The following is a 23,424-nucleotide window of genomic DNA, read 5'->3' as shown; positions in this document are numbered from 1 at the left end:
AGTTGGACAAATGGGAATCTTATCCTTTACTTTCCTTACTGCAGATTCAACTCTATCATTCACTTATGATCAGCTACTTTAGGTCAGGCACTGCGTTAGTACCTTCTGCGTTCATTACTTAGCAATGAAGTGTGGATGGCCCCATTTCAAGGTGAGGAATCACAGTATTAGAGTGGTGAATTGCCCTCTCAAGGTCATGAGATTAGCAGGGTTTTCCTGCTCTGAATCCACTGCTCTTTCTCTGATAGCACAGCTCCCCCAGCTGTTCCTCCCCTTCCCACATTCCAGCCTTCCAAATCCTGCCAGCCAGGGGGACATCCCCTACTGCCCCTCCCATTTACATAGTTGAGTGGAGACTGGGTTGAACCTCAGATATTTTACTAAGTAGTGTCTCTCCATCCTTTCCAAGAGATAGGTCAATGTCATAGAATGGAACTAGCACAGAATGCAGAGGGTGGCTGCCTGGATCCAGATCCTGGCTCTGTCACTCACTAGCTGTGTAATATTAGGAATTAGGCTTAATCTCTCCATACCTCTGCTTCCTCATTTGTAAAATAAGGATGATGATAATCCTACCTTTTTCCTAAAGATGACTTAAAATAACTAAAGAGCTTAGAACAGTGCCTGTATGTATGAGATACAATATGTGTTATTTTACCTAAGCCAGAAACTTTGGATTCATCCTTGATCCTTCCACCTTGCCCTATATCTTAATCTATCATCAAATCTAGTTAATTTAGCTCTTGAATATTTCTTGAATCTGTCCCCTTCCTTCTATTTCCACCAAGTACCACAGTAGGTTAGCTACCATCGTCCTTGCCAAAAGCAATCTGCAAACCATTCTCCTGCATTCTCTCCAGTCTCTACAAGGAAGCCAAAGTGAAATTTTCAAAATGAAAAGCTGATCACAACACTCTCCTGCTGCAACCTATTACTTTTGGGGTAAATATAGAACACTTGAAAGACTGCAAGACTGAAAAAGTTCTGCAATTTACAGCCCCGTTCCAGTTTCTTCTGTCTCTCCCTGTCCCCTCTGGCCTTCTTTCAGTCCTTCCCACTGGCCAAGCCTCCTCTCCCCTGGAACCTTTGCAAACATTGTGCCATCTCTCCCCACCCTCCCTGGAATTCCTTGCTCAGAACTGCAACAGTTTCACATTTGGTGTTGTGATTATTTCATTGATGTCTGTCTCCCATTGCAGATGGTAAGCTCTATGAGGGCGGGAAATGCATTTGCTTTTTCTCACCACTGTATCCCCCACATTTAGCACAATTACTGGCACATAATATTTGCTCAACTATTGTTGAATAGACAAATGGATGGATGGATGAATGAATGAATGAAATACTGTGTCACAATTGTAAAGAAATGTTCATTGGATTGTTAAATACTTCCCACTACTCTTGTGTTTATATTACATTAATTTACTAAATCTATTCATTTACTCACCTTTAAATAAATACTATGTGTCAATTATTGTGCTAGGCACAGGGGATGTAATATAGTGAGGGATCACACCTGTATGGGTTTTATACTGTAATAGAAACTGATAAATGCTAGATAGAAAATTCCCTGATGTGTCAACATGTGCTATGAAAAGAAATTGGAGAGAAAACACTCTATAAACATTCTACAGGGATACAACAGAATCGGTTGTCAGCCCTCTGGCAGGAGGGAGGTATGCAAAAACAGAGCTGGAGAAAGAGGCCAGAAAGGGACAGGAAGGTGTGACACAGCCTAGGTCATCTAGATTCATGCCAGTCTCACTCCGTTGGAGCACTGGGTGCCAGGAGTTGGGAGCAGAGAGAGATGAGCTAACAATGTAGACTGGGTTCTGATTGGGAACTGCCTCTTGTGCCAGGTAAGTGATCCGATTATATCACGTGCTCTAGGGAACCGGTTAGGGGTTTCAGAAGCTTTCTTCAATATCCCATCCCCCACATTACTGGGGCTCCTAGCAGGAAATCCTGAAAGCTCAGGGGCCTCTGGACAGATTGAAATAAAAAACTCTCAGCCAAGAGTTCTCTATGAAGTGATCCAGGCTTCTTCAAGTACCTCTTGCCTTTTCTTCCTCATCCAGAGCCCCTTTGTGATTGATATTTCCAGAATTTTATTTTTAGAGACTCCCATGATAGTGAGCCATTATCTCCCTCAGAATCTGTCAATCTCATTTTTAAGCCTTTTACTCCTAAAAATATTCTTGCATTTTGTTACCTATCTCATGTAATCCCCTATTTGTGGCTTTTTAAAAATGAGAATATTCACAGGGTGAATTGCTGTACAGCTATTAGCACATTTGGTAGAGCCTAATCATTCTGATTGTTCATGCAACCTGGGTGGTTTTGATGGTAATTGTGCTGTGACTTCAGCTGAGAATGTCTGCTTCATCCCTCCACTTCACCTCCTGAAACATAGCACCCCTCTCTAATAGGCTTTTGTCAGCTGATACCATCCTCTCCATGAACTTCAATAAATTGGCAGTGCACTTCTGTGCTAGAAAGACATTTTGCATTAAAAATTGGACTCACAGCAGGCAATCTGCCTGGGGACCACATGTCTAGGAGCCCAGTCATTTTTAACTAAGGACATTACAAGGCCAGAAAGAATAGGACTGTGTCCTCTGAAACATAAAGGTCTAGTCTCCTGGAGACAAATTACCATACTGCATGTTGGTAATTAACCCCATCAACTAACTTTCAGAACAACTGCAGCCTCTTCACGGGTTCTGTCACTGTGGTTCTGGGTCCCACTGCATTCTTTCTGCCACCTGCATTCTCGTCACTGTGCCTCACCCGACTTGCTTGCCTTCTTCACCTTTCTCTTCCCTAGTAGTTAGGGGCTCCTATCCATACTAGTCATATAACATTTACTAGTTTATTGTATTTGTAGCTTACCCTCTCCTCCTGTACTATAACATAAACTCCACCAGGGAAGAGACTTATGTTTTGTCCACAGCTGTATCCAAAGTTCCTGGAATATTGCCTGGCATGAGTATGTGCTCAATAATTCTATGTTGGATGAATTAATACATTTCCAAGGGGCTTTCATATATATATATATATTGCATCCCTAACTTGAAACTTGTCTAGCTAGTTTATTTACCAAAATGTTTTGATCACTTTATCACATGGCAAGTAGTGGTCCAGGCCAAGGGAGATTGGTCCTTACCGCAAAGATAAACTTGTCCTGTGGAAGAGGCAAGAGGCGCGTGTGGGCAGAAATACCAGTTGAGATATAGGCTGAATTAAAAACAGGTACAGAGCACTGGAGAGCACAGAAGAAACTTGACTCAGCTGTGTAATGGTGTGGTAGGAAAGACTCAGAAAAAGCTTCATGGAGGTGGCAACTTTGAAATATAAATAATAAGTATTTATACAAGTTTTCTAAGAGAAGAGACTAAGTAAAAAGCCAAAGGATACTCTGAGTGAGAGAATGCATTATGGCCTTGGGGGACTGGAATTCTCTAGGGAATGCCAGAGTATACAGATGTGCCTTAGTTGGTCCCACCAGGAGCTAACTTTGAGACAAATATTCAAGTGCAAGATGCTTATTTGGGAAAGGAAAGAAAGTGCCAGTGATGGAGTGGGAGAGCAAGAGGAGAAAGAGAAGTCATCCGATAAAGGCTATGTTATCAAGCCAGCTACACAACAGGTGACTAGAGTAGACTCCTATGGGAAAACTCTGGAAGATGGTACAGGACACAGGCCTCAGAGTCCTTGCTAGAAGGGCAATAGGGCTATAGTATTCATGTACCAAATCCTGTCATTGGTTGAGGGAAACTTCTAGGAGTCAGTTCCTTGGTCCTTCTGGCCTGCCATACATGCCTCACAGCAGCCTTCTGAGGCACTGAGGAAAGCTAATACTGACACAAGCAGATACTACCTACCCCCTGACAGCTGGTTTCTGCACATGGAAGTGACCAAAGGATGTGTGCAGGGCCCACAAGGAGTCTACTATGTACAGTTCATACAGAGAGAAGCAGGGAGGTGGCTAGAAATTGAGGGAAGGGCCAAATTTGGAATGTTCTTACAAGTTATTCCTTAGAGCTTTATTCTGTATCAGGGGTGCAATATTGGAATATTTTAGGTAAAAGAATAGTATACAGTTTGAATTTGAGAAATATTATTCTGGCTATGGGGGAATGGGGGTAGATAATGAGTCCAGGAGACCAGCTAGAAAAATAAACTTACCATATAGGATGGGAAAGGTTGGGCTAAAAGTCATGAGGTAGTGTTAAAGATGGGGATGAGGAGAAAGAACTAAGAGATGTTCTGGGCCCTGGCTGGTTTGCTCAGTGGTAGAGCAGCAGCCTGGCAAAGAAATGTCCTGGGTTCTATTCCCAGTTGGAGCACACAGGAGAAGCCACCATCTGCTTTTCCACCCCTCCCCCTCTACCTTCTCTCTCTCTCTCTCTTCTCCTCCTGCAGCCATGGCTTGATTGGTTTAAGCATATCGGCCCTGGGTGCTGAGGATGGCTCCATTGAGCCTAAGCCTCAGGCATAAAAATATAGCTCAGTTGCGAACATGGCCCCAGATGGGCATATCAAATGGGAGTTGCCAGGTGGATCCTGGTTGGGGCACATGTGGGAGTCTGTCTATCTCCCCTCCTCGCAGTTGGAAAAGAAGAAAAAGAGAGAGAGAGATGTTCCAGAGATAGAATTGACAGAAATTGTGAGGGATCTGATGTGGGGAGGAATGGAGCACAGGATAAGTTTCCTGCTGGCTCTACTGACTGGATGGTGGTGGCACTAACCTAGATAGGGTGTGCAGAAGGAATATTAGTACTGCGGTAAGATAAGTCTTGCTGGACATGTTGAATTGAAGATGCCTGAAAAGTATCAAGGTAGACAGTCTAGTGAACAGTGGATATAGGGTTATTGAACACAGATCTGAACCAGGAAAAGCTACTTAGAAATCACCCCTTTATAGAAGATATTTGAAGTCAGGGAAACAAGCTATTCCAGAATAAATAACTAGAAGTGTTGGGACAAGTTAGTTGAATCAACAACACCCTTTTAGTATCAAGTCCTCTGCTGACATAGAAATGGCATGGTTTCTATCATCTCTAGGTATTGCTTTGTTTTTATTTCTCTCTACATCTTCCCCAAATAATCCTCCCCCCCCCCCCCAGCATAGTTGGACATGAAGAGGGAACAAGATAAATTGTATGATTTGGGGCAAGCTGTGTAAACTCTTGTTGTCAACTTCTTTATCTATAAAAAAGAGGATCTCCTAGGTGGAAATCACCTTGTCTACTAGTCAGCTGAACACAAAACACTCCCAACTGGTGCTCTTACCTTACCAGGCATTTAGCTTAGTTCATACAAGAACACTCTGCCACTACATTGCCACCACTGTACATGCCTTCCACCTGCTGAGGTTAGTTAATCTTTTACCTAAGACTTGGTAACTAATTGAGAAGTATCTTTAGAATGGTCACAAAATCCATGTAAGCAACTGAAACCACCGTGATAAGAGCCCTTTGTAACAATTTAACCTTCGTTCTGCCTGTGTGTTACATCTGAGTGTATACAGATGTATGACTTTTCTGCCAAATGGTCATCCTGGCCAAGAACGGGCAGCCCCCCCACAGGAATGTGTAGGTGATGACATTTCTCTCACCATCTTGGCATCTAAACCTGACATTCTATCTGGTAACAATGGATTGAGCTCCCAACTATTTATGGCTTGGCTTTCGGCAGAATGGGCTGTGAACGCCTACACGCTATTTCACTCCATCAACTCTTGTTACACGTGTGTCAGAAATAGAACAGAGCCGCTTGATGTTGAGAGCAGCTCCCCCCCCCCCCCATCAGCCTCTGTCAAAATACTGCCTGTGGCATGTATATAAACATACCAAGTTATGCCAGGAGTCACACAGATTCAAAACATCTGCCAAATCATCCCAACCCACTTCCTTTGCATTCTCAAGCCATTGTTCCTTTTTTAAAAAAATTATTTTAAAGACTTTACTTATTTTTTTAGAGAGGAGAGAGAAAGAGAGAGAGAGAGAGAAGGGAAGAGCAGGAAGCCCCAACTCCCATATGTGCCTGACCAGGCAAGCCCAGGGTTTTGAACCAGCGACCTCAGCATTCCAGGTCAATGCCTTATCCACTGCGCCACCACAGGTCAAGCCAAGCCATTGTTTCTTTACTCAAGTTCAAGTCCATGGATTGACTCCTCTTTTCCCACTCATCTCCTGTATGCAGGCAGTCATTATTTATCAATAATTATAATTATATCCATTCATAGTTATTCTGTCAGACAGACCCTGTGCTAAGTGCTTGTAAGTACTTTATCCAATTTAGTTACAGCTTTCTGAGGTAGGACCATTTTTAGTCCATCCTGCAGCTATAGAAATGAGGATTAGAGAAGTAACCCCAAATCACATAGTTAGCAAATGGCAGAGCTGGGATTTGGATCCAGCATTCTCAATCACTACACTGTACTATATATTCCCTCCTGTGGAGTATTAATAATCATATATTTTATTTATGAGGCATTATGAAGTTCACAAAGCATCCTCAGAAAGCATATCATTTGATCCTTCAAATAGAGCAAACTCAGTTTCTACTTCAATCAACCCAATCATTTACTTGAGTCACAGAGACATCATACTTACTTCAGCCTCAAAATATTTGCATTCTTTGTTCCCCTCTCCTGCAATATTAGCTCCTTCCCCTCTTGTCCACCTAACCATATTCCCATTTTTCCAAGCCTAGGTCAATCATTACAGTACAAGAAAAAAAGCAATTTTAATGAATTTCTTCCTCAAAACACAAAAGTTTAGGAACAATCTTCTAGTCATGCAGTAAGGTCTGTCCTCAGGGAGGGGTTCAATCGGCTGCCCTGTGTAAGCACTACATGTTTAACACCTGATTCCATATTGGCTTTTATGTTCTTTGTATTTTATGAGACGGCTGACTCTGTCTCATGAAGGGTAGACTCTGAGCCTTTTCCAACACCGCCCCCAGAAAATGGTAGGCAAGCACTAGTCACAGGTTGCATGAATAAGGTGTCTAGGGTTGCATGATTTCACCTTAGCCCCATATTCTCGCACATGCAACCCACTGATTATTTGAATTTCCAGCATAGTGGAAGGGACACATGGCATTTAAAGTTAGCTGAGCCTGGGATAATCCCATCTTCCTGGGAAAAGAAGTGTAGTGAAAGCTGGGTTGAAGAACTAAAATTTGGAGTGTGACTTCTTTGGGTTAAGTCCCTGCTCTGCCACAAGCTGAGTCACTTTAATAAATCATTAAATACCTCACTGCCTCAACTTTCTCAACAAAAAAGTGAGGATAGAAAACAGCTGTTCCCAGTACCATTCTGGCCACCAAGGAGTTATTATTGTAAGAGTTGAGTTAATACAAATGAAGCACTCAGGACAAATCCTAGGATATGGCCATCACTGAATAAATGTTAGGTGTTATTATCACTGATTCGGTGACCTCAGATGACTTAAATTTACTGTGCCTCAGTTTCCTCACCTTTAAAATGAGAGCAAAGCTCATCTCCATAACCTAGCTCTGAGAATTCAATGCAAAGACAGTTAGGAAACCCTTAGCTTTCCCAGGAAAGGTTTCCTGACCTTTGACCCAAGGCCTGGGCTTCTAATGCCATACACACAACAACATCTTGCTCCTGCGCCTCTGCTCATTTTAGCAGTTTCGCATGCCAATCATTCATACTTACTGTAGTAAGCACCCGTTTTTATACCATAGAAAATGTTGGCCTCTTACAAATTCAGCTTTAGAAAATTACAATCTAAATCATACTAGATGATTGCATAAGCAAAAAACTGTTCAAATTCTCCGAGCCCACAGGTGGCTTTTCCACAACCAGTCTCTCCCTATTTTAGGCAACTATAAACAGCAGAGAAAGAAACTGGTCCACTCCAATAGGACTGAGGGCCGCCACACATCACACCATGTAAAATGAGGTTAAGATAAATATCTAGAACAGCCTTGAAAACAAAAAGGAGTCAAAGCAGGTCAGGCAGCCACCAGAGGGAGTTTGGGAAGGGGAGGAGAGCCTGACTCACCAGCTCTGCCCATGGGGACCACGAAACTGAGTTTCCAGGAAGCCTTCAGCTTCCCAGTCCTGGCTGCTGAGCCCTGCCTCACAGACCTAGGCCATGGCTGGGCTCTTGGGGCCCAGGGCCCCTAAAATAGGGTCAAGACTGGTTCTCTTGGTTGCCTGTTCCCTAGAAATGATGCTGAAGAGCCCGGCCCCCATCACCTAGGACAGCAATGTAACTAGTGCAGGAAGGCTCAGGATGGATTTGGTGATGAAAAATAGAAGTCAGGCCCAAGGGAGGAAACTTTGGACTCAAATACCAACTCGCCTTCCTTCCAGCCAAGGCTGCGCTTCTCCTGGAAGAACTGAATTGTTCTTGAGTCTCCTGTGGGCTTGCTAGAGCTCTTTTTGTCTCCAGTGAATGCAGAGGTGTTGTGCAGGGGGCTCCTATGATCTCAATACAACTTCTCTGTGGTTGGGAAGTTGTTGGCTCTGTTAGGTGGAAGGATGCAAAGGCTGCAATTTCCCCAGGGAACCACGAGCAGAGGAATGCATGAAGGGCATCTAAAGGAGACAGCAGGGCATTAAGGCGCAAGGTAAGACAAGCACATTGAGTCATGCCATTCTGGAATGTTTTGGTAGAGCCAGAATCCTCTTATGAAATTACTAATGTCTAAGAAACATTCCTTCGGTTTATTTCAAGGTCAAATTAATTCATAACCAATTCCTGACCAGTGCGTTAAGAGCTGTGTAAAGACCAGTTTAAGTCACAATTTTATATTATTCCTAAGAAATGTTTGCATATGGCCACAAGAGGAATAATATTGTGCAATACTGTAGAGGAACAACTGACCTGAAATACTGTTTGGGGAGCCCATAATTTTTTTAGCAAGTTAATAATTATAGAATTGTGGATTTGTGGTGTTGGGTGAAAGGGCAGAGGCTCACGTTTTTCTGACTAGAACCACTATCCTTTGGTGACAAACAAAACCTTGCCTGTTGACTTGTTCAAGTTAATAAAATGGTTGATAAAATTGGAGTCCGTTCTTCTCCAGTCTGTGAAAACTGTGGAGAAAGGAAATCATTTCCAGTTATTTTATATGCATTTACCATCATTTCTAAGTCAACCTCAATATAAGAAAGAACATTACCTGGTAATAGGCAGGAAAATAAAAGGAAACCTCTAACTTTTGGGGTAAAATAAACTTCCAAAATCACCCAAACAACATGAAGTGATTGAGGTTTGAGAGTCCTTATAGGTCAGGGGTCAGGAACCTATGGCTCGCAAGACAGATGTGGCTCTTTTGATAGCTGCATCTGGCTCACAGACAAATCTTTAATAATAAAAAAAAGGTTAAAAATATAAAACATTCTCATGTATTACAATCCATTCATTTCCTACCGCTCATGTTCATGGTTGCGGTGGCTGGAGCCAATCACAGCTGTCCTCCGGGACAATACCAAATTTTTATTGAATAATGCGTAACATACATGGTCATTGTGAGGTCAGGAAGTAAACTTCTCTCCTTTTAATCAAGTAGTGAGCTAGCTAATTGCAGAAGCCCTTTTGACAAAGAAGATGGCTAAAAGAAAAAAAGATGAGGAGTATCATACTTTTCAGCAGGAATGGACAGAGGAATTCGCCTTTGTGGAGAGAGCAGGTTCTGCAGTGTGTCTAATATGCAATGATAAAATTGCATTGATGAAACAGTCAAACATAAAGCGGCACATTAACACACACCATACTACATTTGCATCGAAATATCCAGCGGGGGACAGCAGGAAGAAAGCATGTCAGGGCTACTGTGCAGAGTGCAAGCTAGTCAGCAGCAACTCCGTGTTTGGACCCAACAAGGTGACTGGAATTTGGCTAGCTTTGCTGGTGCTTTAGCAGTTGTGAGAAATGGAAAGCTATTCACAGATGGGGAGTATGCCAAAACATTCATGCTTGATGTTGCCAATGAACTTTTTGACGACTTTTCGGATAAAGACAAGATAATCAAATGAATAAAAGACATGCCTCTGTCAGCAAGAACTGTTCACGATTGTACCATCATGATGGCAAATCAAATTGAGGCAACACAAGTGAAGGACATAAATGCAGCACCATTCTTTTCTCTTGCTTTGGATGAGTCAACAGATGTAAGACATTTATCCTAGTTCAGAGTGATTGCAAAGTATGCTGTCGGTGACACACTACCTGAGGAAAGTTTTGCTGTTTTGCCTATGAACGAGACAACAAGAGGGGAGGATTTATTCAAGTCTTTCACTGAGTTCATTAAAGAAAAAAATCTACCGATGGAGAAACTTATTTCTGTGAGTACTGATGGTGCTCCGTGCATGGCAGGGAAAAACAGAGGATTCATAGCGCTTTTTCATGAACATGAAAAGAGACCCATCCTAAGTTTTCACTGCATCCTACATCAGGAGGCGCTTTGTGCTCAGATGTGTGGCAAGCAGCTTGGTGAGGTGATGTTGCTGGTCATTTGGGTGGTAAACTTTATTGTTCCCTGAGCTTTAAATGATCGCCAGTTTAAAACACTGCTGAATGAAGTTGGGAATAATTATCCTGGTCTGCTTCTGCACAGCAATGTGCATTGGTTGTCAAGAGGGAAGGTGCTCAGCTGTTTTGCGGCTTGCCTGAGTGAAATTCGGACTTTTCTTGTAATGAAAAATGTCAAGCATCCTGAGTTAGCTAACACCGAGTGGCTCCTGAAGTTCTACTATTTCATGGACATGACTGAACATCTGAACCAGCTCAATGTGAAAATGCAAGGCATTGGAAATACAGTCTTATCCCTTCAACAAGCAGTGTTTGTATTTGAAACCAAGCTGGAACTCTTCATCACCGACATTGAAACAGGTCATTTACTACACTTTGAAAACCCGGGAGAGTTTAAAGATGCATGCACAGCAAGTGACCCTGCTCAACATCTTGATCTCCAGCAGCTAGCGGGTTTCACATCTAATCTCCTGCAGTCATTCAAAGCACTTTGGAGAATTTCGTGAGTGTACTCGTCTTTTTAAGTTCATCACCCATCCACACGAGTGTGCAGTAGACAGCGCCGACCTGAGTTACATCCCCGGTGTCTCCATCAGAGATTTTGAACTACGAGCTGCTGACCTGAAGGCCTCAGACATGTGGGTGAATAAGTTCAAGTCACTGAATGAAGATTTGCAAAGACTTGCATGACAGCAAGCAGAGTTGGCGAGCAAACACAAGTGGGGAGAAATGAAAAACTTCAACCCGTGGCCAGCTGATTGTCAAAACTTGGAACACGTTTCCCGTCACATACCACACACTGCAGCATGTGAGTATTGCTGTACTGACAATGTTTGGCTCTACGTATGCATATGAGCAGTCTTTCTCACATCTAAAGAACGTTAAGACCAACCTACAATCACATTTAACAGATGGAAGTCTCAACGCCTGCATGAAGCTTAACCTCACCATGTATCAACCAGACTACAAAGCCATTGGCAAACCCATGCAGCACCAGAAGTTGCATTAATGGTAAGAAGTACTTTATTCATCATTGGTTAGCAACAGCATAACAACATTATTAAAAAGAATTCAGAGACTTATTGTACTTTAAAAGTGTTGGTCTTACATAAAATGCACACATTTACTTGTATTTAGTGTTAAACATATTGTATGGCTTTCACGAAATTACATTTTAAAATATGTGGCGTTCACGGCTCTCTCAGCCAAAAAGGTTCCCGACCTCTGTTATAGGTCTTTCCACTCCCATGCTACTCACCCAAGGCACCTGCTTGTGTGCACTGAAGAAACAACAGCTTACATCTATTAAGCACTTACTGTGTGCTAGTACCTTATAAAGCACATTTCACGTGTTAACTAATTTAATCCCTCTGACAATATTATGACAGAGCTGCAATAATTTCCATTGTACAGATAAGCCTACTGAGGCTCAGAGAGGCTTTATAACTTGTGCAAGTTCTCCCAGCTGGCACCAGGCAGCTCTAGATCCACACCTAGGACATCTGGTTCCAGATGCATGCGCTTCACCTGTATCCTGCCTGTCTCCTCTCTGAACAGAGAGAGGACAGTGCATGGTCATCCAAGCATGGTGATAACGAGAGGATTCCTTCAGTGGGTGCAAGAAGAGTAGCATTCTCTCTAGTGGTACCAGTAAGGGTCTAGTCCCACATTCCACATTCTGCACAGAGTCTAAAGCTCTGATATGATGCAAACCACGTGGAAGGAGGTTGGTAGGCAGAGAAACCCCGGAGACTCTGTCTCTCTCTGACATACAGGGAATTCCAAGACCTCCTGCCTCACAACACTACCACCCCTACCCAATCCAGAACACACACAGGTTCGCAACATACGATACTGCCCCATTTTCATCTGTGTATGCGCTCCAGCCTCCCTGAGAGAGAAAATGGTACCACTTGTCCCAATACCTGCCAAGTACGGAAGCAAAGTCCCTCCTGGCCACTCACCAATAGGAGACTCCAAGTGTGGTGCGCACCCCACAGCGGGGCCCAGCGTCCCACGTTCTAAACCTTCTTGGTGAAACCAAACTGGGAAGAAGCCTTGTGTTACCGTTCCTACAGAGAGTCACCTGCTTCTGTCAAACTGATGTCACATGATGTCAGCAGCCTGAGAAGGGCACTGCCTCGGCTCTGAGACTGTCCACAGTGCAGTGCCTTTGCCCTGGAGCGGGGAGTCTCGCTCTGAGGGGGCAGGGTGGGCAGTTATATAAAGACTAGCTAGCCTGGGCCGTGTCTCGCAGCTGAATTGTTTTCTCAGCCTCTAGGGTCATTAATTTCAGGTGCTTTGTTGTCACCAACATATGCTGCCTGTATATACGTCAAGTCCCCTCAGGGGTATTAGAAAAGGCATCATTTGGCCCTGGCCGGTTGGCTCAGCGGTAGAGCGTCGGCCTGGCGTGCGGGGGACCGGGGTTCGATTCCCGGCCAGGGCACATAGGAGAAGCGCCCATTTGCTTCTCCACCACCGCCCCCTCCTTCCTCTCTGTCTCTCTCTTCCCCTCCCACAGCCAAGGCTCCATTGGAGCAAAGATGGCCCGGGCGCTGGGGATGGCTCCTTGGCCTCTGCCCCAGGCGCTAGAGTGGCTCTGGTCGCAACATGGCAACGCCCAGGATGGGCAGAGCATCGCCCCCTGGTGGGCAGAGCGTCGCCCCTGGTGGGCATGCTGGGTGGATCCCGGTCGGGCGTATGCGGGAGTCTGTCTGGCTGTCTCTCCCCGTTTCCAGCTTCAGAAAAATACAAAAAAAAAAAAAAAAGAAAAGAAAAAAAAGAAAAGGCATCATTTGGAGTCCAGTCAGACCAAGGTTCAAATGATGTTCACATGGTTCGCATTTTGATGCTTACGTTTCTTATTTGGTCAGATAGAGCTGAAGCCCCCATTCTACATGATCATTGGAGATTAGTGAGAGACATTCAAAGTATCTGATAATTATAACTAGCATTCTGCCATCCACCATGCTTTTGGTCGGTGTTCTCAGTGGATCCCATCCACATTCTGTGTGAATGAGAGTATTATTCACAATACACAGATGAGAACCATCAGGGAACTATACGATTTGATTAATGTCAAACAGATGGAGAAGAAAAACAAAATCAAACCCAGGTGGGATGACACCAAAACGTGTGAATTTACCCAACATGGTGCCTCCTTCTGTGCTGGGACTCAGTAGGCACCCTGCAAAATTTGGTTCCTTCTTTCCTTCCACACTGAGTGTTTTTTTTTTTTTTTAAGTACAGTTTGGTCACTCCCAATAAAATGTGTGACAGCCTGACTAATCAAATACTTCCCTAGTCACTAAGGGACTGAGGGATCCTGGGAGCCCTGTACCATGCAGAACTGTCACTAGATATACCAACAGATCTCTCAGAAGGCAGTATCCACTGCTTGTGGGTGAGCAGTGTTCACAGTGACTCAGTAAAAGACTAAATTGTCAGTTACTAGCTACAGTGCACATGGAACCATAGGCCCTGGGAGGCAATTTCTTTCTCTTTCCAGGAGCATCTCTGTATAAGTGATTAGACTGCCGTGTTTTAGCACCAGCAGGCGGGGCTTGAGGAAAGGTGAAGTCAGCACTTTTGGTGTGTTTGATCCGGAGGGAGAGAAGGAGGGTAATTTGAGGATGTTCCCTCCCATAGGACACTGGAGGGGCGAAGTGAGAACAGTGGTACTTTGAAGGGTTTAAGAGCAGGTTATGAAAGCAGTGTAGGAAAGTCATTTGGTCACCACAGAAATGAAAGTGGATAATAAGTCTTACCCTTATGCCTGGGTTTCAGGACTTATACCATCACAGGGAACATTTTGATCATTTTAAACTCCCAGGGAAGAACTTTAGGCTGTAACCCATCCACATTCAAGGACCCCTGTTTAGTTCAGAAGTGCCAAGACTGTGGCTCCATGGGCCACATCCTGATAGTCTCACCTGCCATCGTCGTTGCCTGCAAAGTGAAAGGCAATGATACACACTTTAGTACTCACTAGCACTGTGCTGCCTCGTGGGTTTACAGGGAAACAGTCCACAGCCTCTCCTTTCAAGTCATTCACTTTCTCAGTGTCTCCCAAGTGTAACCTGCCTCAGGCTATCGGTAATATTTTCCAAAAGGTAAACCAGTTCTTCTCTCAGATTAGGCTCACTTCCTTGTCACTAAGTACTGGACGACACACATCCCCTCACTGGCTGCCATCGGCTAATGTACAATTTTCCCCATGACAGAAGTCTCTCTGCAGCTACAAACGGTGGGAACCTTGGGGGATAAAATCCTGCTTCTGAGGAGCAGAGGGAATAAGTGCACTAGAGAAGTTGTAGAAATGTGAGGCTCACTTCAGGAATAGCAAAGACAGCCTGTTAAATAAAGAGACTGGCTAGACTTTTTATACATCTCAGACAGGGAATACATGGATTTCTACCTACATCACCCTGCTTTATAAGTTAACCCTAATTGCAGGTAATAATCACACTTGTGCCTGTGTTTCCCCACCCCCATCCCATGTCTACCTTGCAAGCAACTGTTCAGCATCTGTTTAATTTTAGCACACTTAAGCTAGGACTTAGAATGACTTCTCACTAGCATAGAGTCAATGCAGAATTCCCTTAATTTAAGACAAAAATATACTGGAATCAATTCATCTATACGATTTTCATATGAACTGGAGAAACAGAAAGCAGTAAAAGTAATTCCGGTTATAAGTTATTTTTGAACAGCCAATTTATTTTGTTTTCAGACAGCTCTCAAGCAGAAAATCCCTGTTTAGAACTCAAACCAATTATTTTATTCATTCAAAAAAATGGGGGGGGGGCAGAGCTTCGAACCTAGTAAATAGAACAAACAGCTTGTAAAATCTCAATTTGATAAATATAACTGACTTTTAATCAATGGTGCCATTTTATCAGAGAAAATATAAATTTTGAGGGTATATTCAATCAATAAGTGAATATGCCTTGTGCAATAAGCCTGCTTAAAGTTCATTTATTTTCACAATGACTTCCCTCTTGATACCCTTTCCTCACCAAGTGGTTTAAACAAGACATTTGCTCAGTTCTGTCTTTTTATAAATAGCAAAGCTACTTGGAACACCAAAGGAGGAAATTAATCAGGACCAGGATTATAGGAATTAATCAGGAAATATTGCAGGAAGAGCATGGGCTCAGGCTCAGACATAGCTGGGTCACAGCCCAACTCTGTCACTTGGCTATTTGAATGAATTCATGCAGGATTATTCATCTCTCTGGGCCTCAGTTTCTCATTTATAAAAGGGGATGTTGTTTAAGTTAAACATTACATACATCCCCATTTGTAACATGGTAGGCATCAATGAATGGGAGCCTATGTGTTTGCTACATCACCAACATTGGTGTGTAGATCACATCATTCAGGTATGTTGGCCAAGATTTCACTTCAGATACATTTTTATAGCAGCCTAATAGAGGTCAGGGCCCAAAATAACAGTGGAAATGAAAAGGATCAACTCTTAATACCTTGACCTTTGGACAATGTGCAGACTGAAGTAAGCTAAACATTTAGAAGTGGTTGGGGCCACAATTTCTTCAATCCATCCTTTTTTGGTGAGTGCCAACCCATGGGGGTATCAGAGTAGCATTTTAGGGCATCTGCACAAACCAAACAGGTGAACCCCAGAACCTAAGAATGAAAAAACAGTGAGACCAAAAAAGGTAAGTGTTGGCAATCAGAAAACCCTGTGGAGGAGGAAAAGTGGAAGTTGTTTTTGAGAGGATGAGGTAGAAAAGTGGTAGCACCCTAGCCAAAAGGCAAGAAAAAAATAAAATATAAAGAGACCTCCAGTCTCTGAAAGCCGAACTTTTCTCAATGGTCACTCTGCCCTTATAGATCCCGATGAAAAGAAAAAGCAAAGTGTTCCATCTGCCAGATGTCTCCGTTACAAGCTCTACCCATTTATCTGTTTACTTCTATTCTCACAAGAGATTTCCTAAGCTTCAGTTCAACAAACTGACTCCCCAAGACAGTTAGTGCTCTTTGGACCCATCCCCAATGGATAAACAATCCTGAGTATTTTAATTAAAATTAAATTTGGCCTGCAAAGGAACAAACTCATCATACAGACTTATTAAAATTGTGGCAAAATGTTCATAACATAAAATTTACCATCTAGTTCCATGACATTAATTACCTTCACATTGCCACCATCCATTTCCAGAACTTTTCATCTTCACCAGCTGAAACTTGGTACCCATTAAGCACTATCTCCCCATTTACCTCTCCCCTCCAGCCCTTGGCAACTACCATTCTACTTTCTGTCCCACTGAATTTTGACTACTCTAGGTACCTCATATAAACGGAATCATGCAATGTTTCTCCTTTTATGATTGGCTTATTTCATTTAGCATGATGTGTTCCAGATTCATCCATGTTGTAGCAAGTGTCAAGATGGCCTTCCTTGCTGGACCAGGCAGTGGTGAAGTGGGTAGAGCATAGGACTGGAACACAGGTTTGACACCCCGAGGTCTCCGGCTTGAGTGCAGACTCATGCTTGAGCATGGGCTCACCAGCTTGAGCAAGGGGGGACTGATTTGAGTGTGGGATCATAGACATGACCCCAGGGTCACTGGCTTGAACCCAAAGGTTACTGGCTTAAAGTCCAAGGTCACTTGGCTTGAGCCCAAGGTCGCTGGCTTGAGTAAGGGGTCACTCACCCTGCTGTAGCCCCCCAGTCAAGGCACATATGAGAAAGCAATCACTGAACAACTAAGGAGTTTCAATGAAGAATTGATGCTTCTCATCTCTTTCCCTTACTGTCTGTTTGTCCCTATCTGTCCCTCTCCCTTATTCTGTCTCTGTCTCTTTCAAAAAATAAATTAAAAAAAAAGATGTCCTTCCTTTTTAAGGCTGAATAATTGTATAAACCAGCAATTTTCAACTGGTGTGCCACAAGAATTTTTAAAACATGCAATCCTGATTACTTAGGGCCATTGACCTCATTTTCCTTAGATTGTCAAATCAAAAATAAGACAATAGCCAATACAGCAATCGCCATTCAGTGTAAATGAATTAAAATTATACCTATATTTTTTATCAGATTGGCAAAAAATATATTTTTTGGTGTGCCACAGAATCTTAGTAATTAGTTTATGTGTGCTAAGGGATGAAAAAGGTTGAAGACTCTTAGTAAAAGTCTTTTTACTTAAGGTGTAGATTTTTAAGTAAAGATGTTGGCCATCGGTGGATGGCCTCATATCTTGAGCTTTGCTATAAAACTTCACATTTGATGATGCTTTAAAAACTGAATTATTTCATTAGTATATAATATAATGAGTTGAAAAGTGTAACCAATTATTTATTGTAGCTGGTGAAAATTAATAAGTATATGGATTTCTTCTCATGAAAACTGTTATTACACAGTGGTACCTTAAGTTAGAAACTAGGTATTGACATTTGTGCAAAAACATAGTATTATTTGATGAGCACTTGTGATTGTAGTCATTCAGGAAAGTCACATTCTATGATTCCTGGCATCTGAGTATTAGTGTATAAATAGAGGTCTACAAGTAATTCAGTACCCCAAGGCTGCTCACTGACTTATGCAGATCCAAAAACAAATGGCTGATTTCTCCTCAAATGCTCCTTTCATCTTCTCTTACCAGTCACCTTTGCTAAAAAAAAAAAAAAAGTTGTTTTAGACTCATATGATAATCTGTCTACCTATATACCTCAGTTTAGATACTTATTTGCTTAAACTCTACAAAAAAAAACAGCTCTAATCAATAAATACTAAAAGGTGCAAAAGACAACATGGCATTTCTAAAGAGAAATGAAGCTCTTCTAGATAGTTAAGCCCTTTATTATGTTATTCTCAACTGTGTTTAGTAGCTTTGCATGATATAATAAATGATTACCTATTGTGGAAGATTTCATAATGCTTATTTGTAACTTAGGCTTGCTAACACAAACACATGCTGTAATGTTCTCAAGAAGTGAAACAAGCAGAACACACAACTTATTGTAAATTTTTAAATCTACAAGTATTAATTTTTAAGCTGTGTCTTCAACTTTTGAGACATCATTTCTCCCCATAAGGCACTACTTTGACACCCTTGAACTACTGTAGGATGACATGAGAAAGGAAGTAAAAGGGGAATGAAAAATATTTGATCACAGGTGGAAGACAATTTGGACATAATAATAATAGATGAAGACACTAGAAGGAAGAGCTTGTAGAATGAGGTGGAAAACAAAATATTGGCCCCTGATTTCTGTGCTATGAGTTTTTTTTTTCTCTAAAAATGTTATGTATCATTCCTGTCATAAACATTCAGCTTTGTTGTGCAACAGAGACAGATGAGAAGAATTTACTGCTCCAACAACCAAAAAAACAAAAACAAAACAAAACAAAAAACAAAAAAAAACCCCCAAAACAGCAACTTCATTATGTCCTTGGAATCTGGTTCCAATGGTTTCAAATGTGCAGTAGGAAACTTGTGCCTGCAAGGGCTGGGGCAGTTGTTTATATAACTAATTGGACATCCACATAAATATTAAAATTAAGGCAGGTCCCTCTAGCCTCATCTGTTCTAAAGCTTCTAAAGTTAAGAAGCATGCAAACTTGAGAGAGGTACAGTTAAGCTGTCCTACACTGACTTGCTTACATAAGCTTCAAGGTTATGAAGTTTTCTTCATTTTGTTACCAGATGGTAGGAGGAAAAACATGTTTTAAGGGTCACATATCAAAAAAATAGTGCTTGGAAAGTATTGTGTTGGGGAGAACTTTTATAGCTCAGCAGTTAATGGAAGATGTAGAGGAAAAAACTAAAGACAGAGATAACCTGTGGACAAATCTGAAGCAAGATTAAGAGCATTAGATGCAGGGTTGACAAGGGCCAGGAGAAGAGACATGCCTTCCTGAAAGACAGGAGCAAGTGAATAGTTAAGGAGAAAATAGGAATTTTGACACTGATAAGAAGGATGCTTGGAAATTTGGTATCTTATCAGCAAATTAGGTAGTGAAGTCACTTTCTGAGAAAGAATGGGTGGAAGTTGGGTCTTGGAAAGGTCTGACATAGCTCCAGTGGGAAATGTAAGAGGGAACTTTAAAGATGAATGAAAGGATGATCAAGTACTCATCAGAGTAGGGCATAAGGCAGTGTGAAATCTCAGAGATAGAGCAATTCCAAATGATGATTATACCTAAGGTGATTATATCTTTGTGAATGCCAATAGAAGCCATGATAGTTGAGAAGGTCAAGGAAGTATGAGGCCAGGATATCAGTATCACCTACTGGCTTTTGGAAGCCAAAAAGGAGACAGAAAAAAAGACACAGGAGAATTGAAAATTTTTACAGTAATATCCAAATAACCCTTGCTTGACCTAGCCATGAATCATCTGTAACTACAAAGGAGACTTTGTGTGTAGATATGGTGTAATTCTCAGAAAAATATAAGTAGCACTCAATTTAGCAGAGTAAGGTGTATTTAATTTAAAATTCCATCCCAGCATTGGATCTAATATACCATGGAGATTAAGGTGTATGGGTAGCAAGAGTTAGGAGAAGTACATAGCTGATAGAGAGTCACACGGTAGATAGAGAATCAACCTGGGACACTGAGATCCCAGGTTCAAAACCCTGAGGTCACTGGCTTAAGTGTGAGATCATTCAGCTTAAGTGCAGGCTTACCAGCTTGAGCACAGATCACTGGCTTCAGTGTGGGATCATCAACTTGATCCCATGGCCACTGGCTTGAGCCCAAAGGTCACTGGCTTGAAGGCCAAGGTTTCTGGCTTGAGCCAAGGTCATTGGCTTGAGCAAGGGGTCACTGGTTTGGCTGGAGCCTCCCAGTCAAAGCATGTATGAGAAACAATCAATGAACAACTAAATTGCCACAACTATGAGTTGATGCTTCTCATCTCTCTCCCTTTCTGTATCTCTCCCATCTCTCTCTCTCCCCAACTCTCAAAAAAAAGAAAAAAAAGAAAAAAAGCAAGAAAGAGTTAGGAGAAGCAACACCAGTGTCATTTTGTATAGACACCGATGCCAAGGCAAAATAATGGTCTTTGCCTCTAGGCCTAACAGACTCCAGTGTATGACCTTGCTTTTCTATTTCACACTTTAATCTAGACTGTCCAAGAAAGTCTAAGGCTCTTGGCCAGTATTTGGATTATAACTATCTCTGCACGAATTATTCTTCTCAAAAATCTTTGAGAACCCAAGAGCAGGGCCTTTTTAATTTGTATAATTCTAAATCTCACTTAGTACCTGGTGCATAGGTGTTCAAAAATTATCCATGGAATGAATGAATGAATGAACAAGCTATGACCCTTCATTTTTCTAGAAAACACTTTCTTTGGATTTAGAAGCCTCTGTGATACTCCCCCATTACTGTTCCACTCAGCACATATAGTTTGAAAGATAAACAACTATCATCCAACACAAATTGTTGGCATTGACAATGTAGGCAAGGTCTACTTGTTCCACCCATGTCTGCCCCACATTCTCTGCTCTTTATCTTGCTGGTGCCTAGACTACCCAATTGGTTGTGCCTCCTGATAAAGTAAAAGAGATTACACTTGGGCAATAATTAAAAAGTGGAATAGGGGAGCCTGAATAAGTAAAACACACACACACACACAAAAAAAAAAAAAACAACAAACAAACAAACATACAGTCTAATTAAGAAATGGGCAAAGAACTTGAATAGACACTTCCCCAAAGCAGACATACAGATGGCCAATAGACATATGAAAAGATGTTCAGGCCCTGGCCGGTTGGCTCAGTGGTAGAGCATCATTGGTCAGTCCAGTGTGTGTGAGTCCTAGGTTAAATTCCCCGCCAGGGCACACAAGAGAAGCGCCCATCTACTTCTCCACCCTTACCCCTCTCCTTTCTCTCTATCTCTCTCTTCCCCTCCTACAGCCAAGGTTACCATTGTTACCTCAATAAATTCAATTAAAATAAAAAGGAAAGCTGCATAAATATGATGCCTATATTGAGTGAGAGTCCCAATTTGAAGTCAGCACTCTTACCAAACAGAAGTCCCAGCTTTTTTTCTGCCTTGGGAATGCTGATTACCAAGACTGCAACTGGCCCGCTGTAACACCTTTTTGTAAACTAGTAAAAGGCACTCCTTACAAAGAGGTAGCCAATACCACCAAACATGGCTGGATTTCCAACTCCACCTGACCCTTTGGGCAGGCATTTTGTGCAGTGAACAACTTGCAAATTTGCACATTTTCCTCCCACTAGTTACTCACTCTAAGGCTTCCTCATTTTGGGGGTTTAGTGCTAGCAAGTGGACAGTTTATATGTATGAGGTTTACCTCACCCACTAAGCTGTACTCATTCACTAAAATTATGGGGAAGGGCAGAGGAGTAGACTTCCCTCTATTCCTCACCAGTCAAATCTATGTTTCCAGGGGTTCTTTCCCTATGGCTACAATAAATAAGGGAGCAAATCTTACAAGTTTAAGTAACTGATTAAACCACAGGTGAGTCCTGCTACCTCACCCCTCTGGTGGGATCCATATTGACAACACTCAGACATGCTTACAGGGCCATAAAAGTTGGAGTGGAAGGCAAGTGAAGGTTGTGACTGCTGAGATCTGAATCTGTGGTTCTTGAGCATAATCAGTTCCTAAACCACACAAAGTGGCTCTTTGAATCAGATTGAAGGAACTTCTGTTCCTTTTAAATCAATTTCTTTTAAGACAATGGGAGGAGAGGATAAGGATAATGTGAGCAGATAGTTGAATTCAAAGAGACCCATCACTAGATTATCACTGTCAATGAGGTTCACCTCTCTCAACGACTTTTGTCAAGGGAGTAATTTTTTTGTTTTTTCTTTTTCAACTTTGTGGAAGAATAATTGACAAATATAATTGAATATATTCAAAGTATACAAAATTATGGTATGGTTTATTTTTAATTGAACTTATTGGGGTAACATTGGTTAATAAAATTATATAGGTTTCAGGTGTACAGTTTTATAATACAAAATCTGTATGTTGTATTGTGTGTTCACCACCCAAAGTCAAGGCTCCTTCCAACACCTTTTACCCCCTTTTACCCTCCTCTGCTTCCCCCACCGCCATTTCACTCTTGTAATCACCGTACTTCTGTCTGTGTCCATGGGAGTAATTTCTTCAATGTTTACAAGAAGTTAGTGAGGCTGGACTCGCTTTTGTGGAAAGACCTCAAGTGTGTTTTTCCTTAGAAAAGATAGTGTTTCCAATAAAATGAAGACTTCTCTGGCTATTTCTTTGTTGTTACTCTTTCAGGGTGAGATGCAGCTGACATCTATCAAATGACAGCCAAGCTTCAACTCCCCTTTTTGACAAGTAATCACAATCCTCCCCAGAGTGATGAGACAAGAGTTAGGTGGATCTGGCTTGTTGCTTGACTTGAACCAAGGTTATAACTGGGGTCTCCGTGGCCCATAAGCCTTCAGCCTTAAACAAGAAAGTCAACAGGAGCTCATTGAAGGGGTCCTATAGGAAGTCCCCTTGGCTTCCCTCTACTTATAAAATCTGTAACACATTTTGATTAGGTCCAGGATTATGTTATTGCCTCATAAGTTTCTGAGGTTTCAACATCCAGGGCCCTTGGGAGAGGAGCAGTTGTTATTATAAGGTCCGGATTGAGGACGGGTGACTAAAGCCATTCAAGTTCTCTTCTGTCTGTGTTGTCCCCATTGCGTGTAGCAGCCACAGGCAGATCCGGCTGCCCTCAGATTGACAGTCCGGGCAGCTCTGCCATGTGGAAATGAGGTAAACAACTAGATTTTGTTCCCCAGGAGAATACACTGCTGAGCACGGCCGCTGCCACATCTGTGACGCCTCGTGTGCCAAGTGCTGGGGGCCAGCCCGGGAAAACTGCACAGACTGCCCCGTCACAAGGTAGGTGGCCCCTCAGTGTCTCCTGTGCTT

The 23,424-nt window shown here is 42.3% G+C and overlaps 1 protein-coding gene across 2 annotated transcripts in view; it reads left to right on the top strand.

The window, feature by feature from the left end:
• PCSK5 (proprotein convertase subtilisin/kexin type 5) overlaps positions 1-23,424 on the top strand; it is a 449,146-nt gene that overhangs the window by 321,041 nt on the left and 104,681 nt on the right. For both annotated transcript variants that reach the window (XM_066367966.1, XM_066367965.1), the window contains exon 21: positions 23,292-23,394. In XM_066367966.1, the coding sequence (XP_066224063.1) occupies positions 23,292-23,394 (103 nt within the window). The remainder of the gene's footprint in view (positions 1-23,291; positions 23,395-23,424) is intronic.

Source organism: Saccopteryx leptura, chromosome 2 (assembly GCF_036850995.1).
Source record: "Saccopteryx leptura isolate mSacLep1 chromosome 2, mSacLep1_pri_phased_curated, whole genome shotgun sequence".
Lineage (NCBI taxonomy): Eukaryota > Metazoa > Chordata > Mammalia > Chiroptera > Emballonuridae > Saccopteryx > Saccopteryx leptura.
The sequence above is the reverse complement of the archived record's forward strand: the minus strand, read 5'-3'. Positions and strand labels throughout refer to the sequence as shown.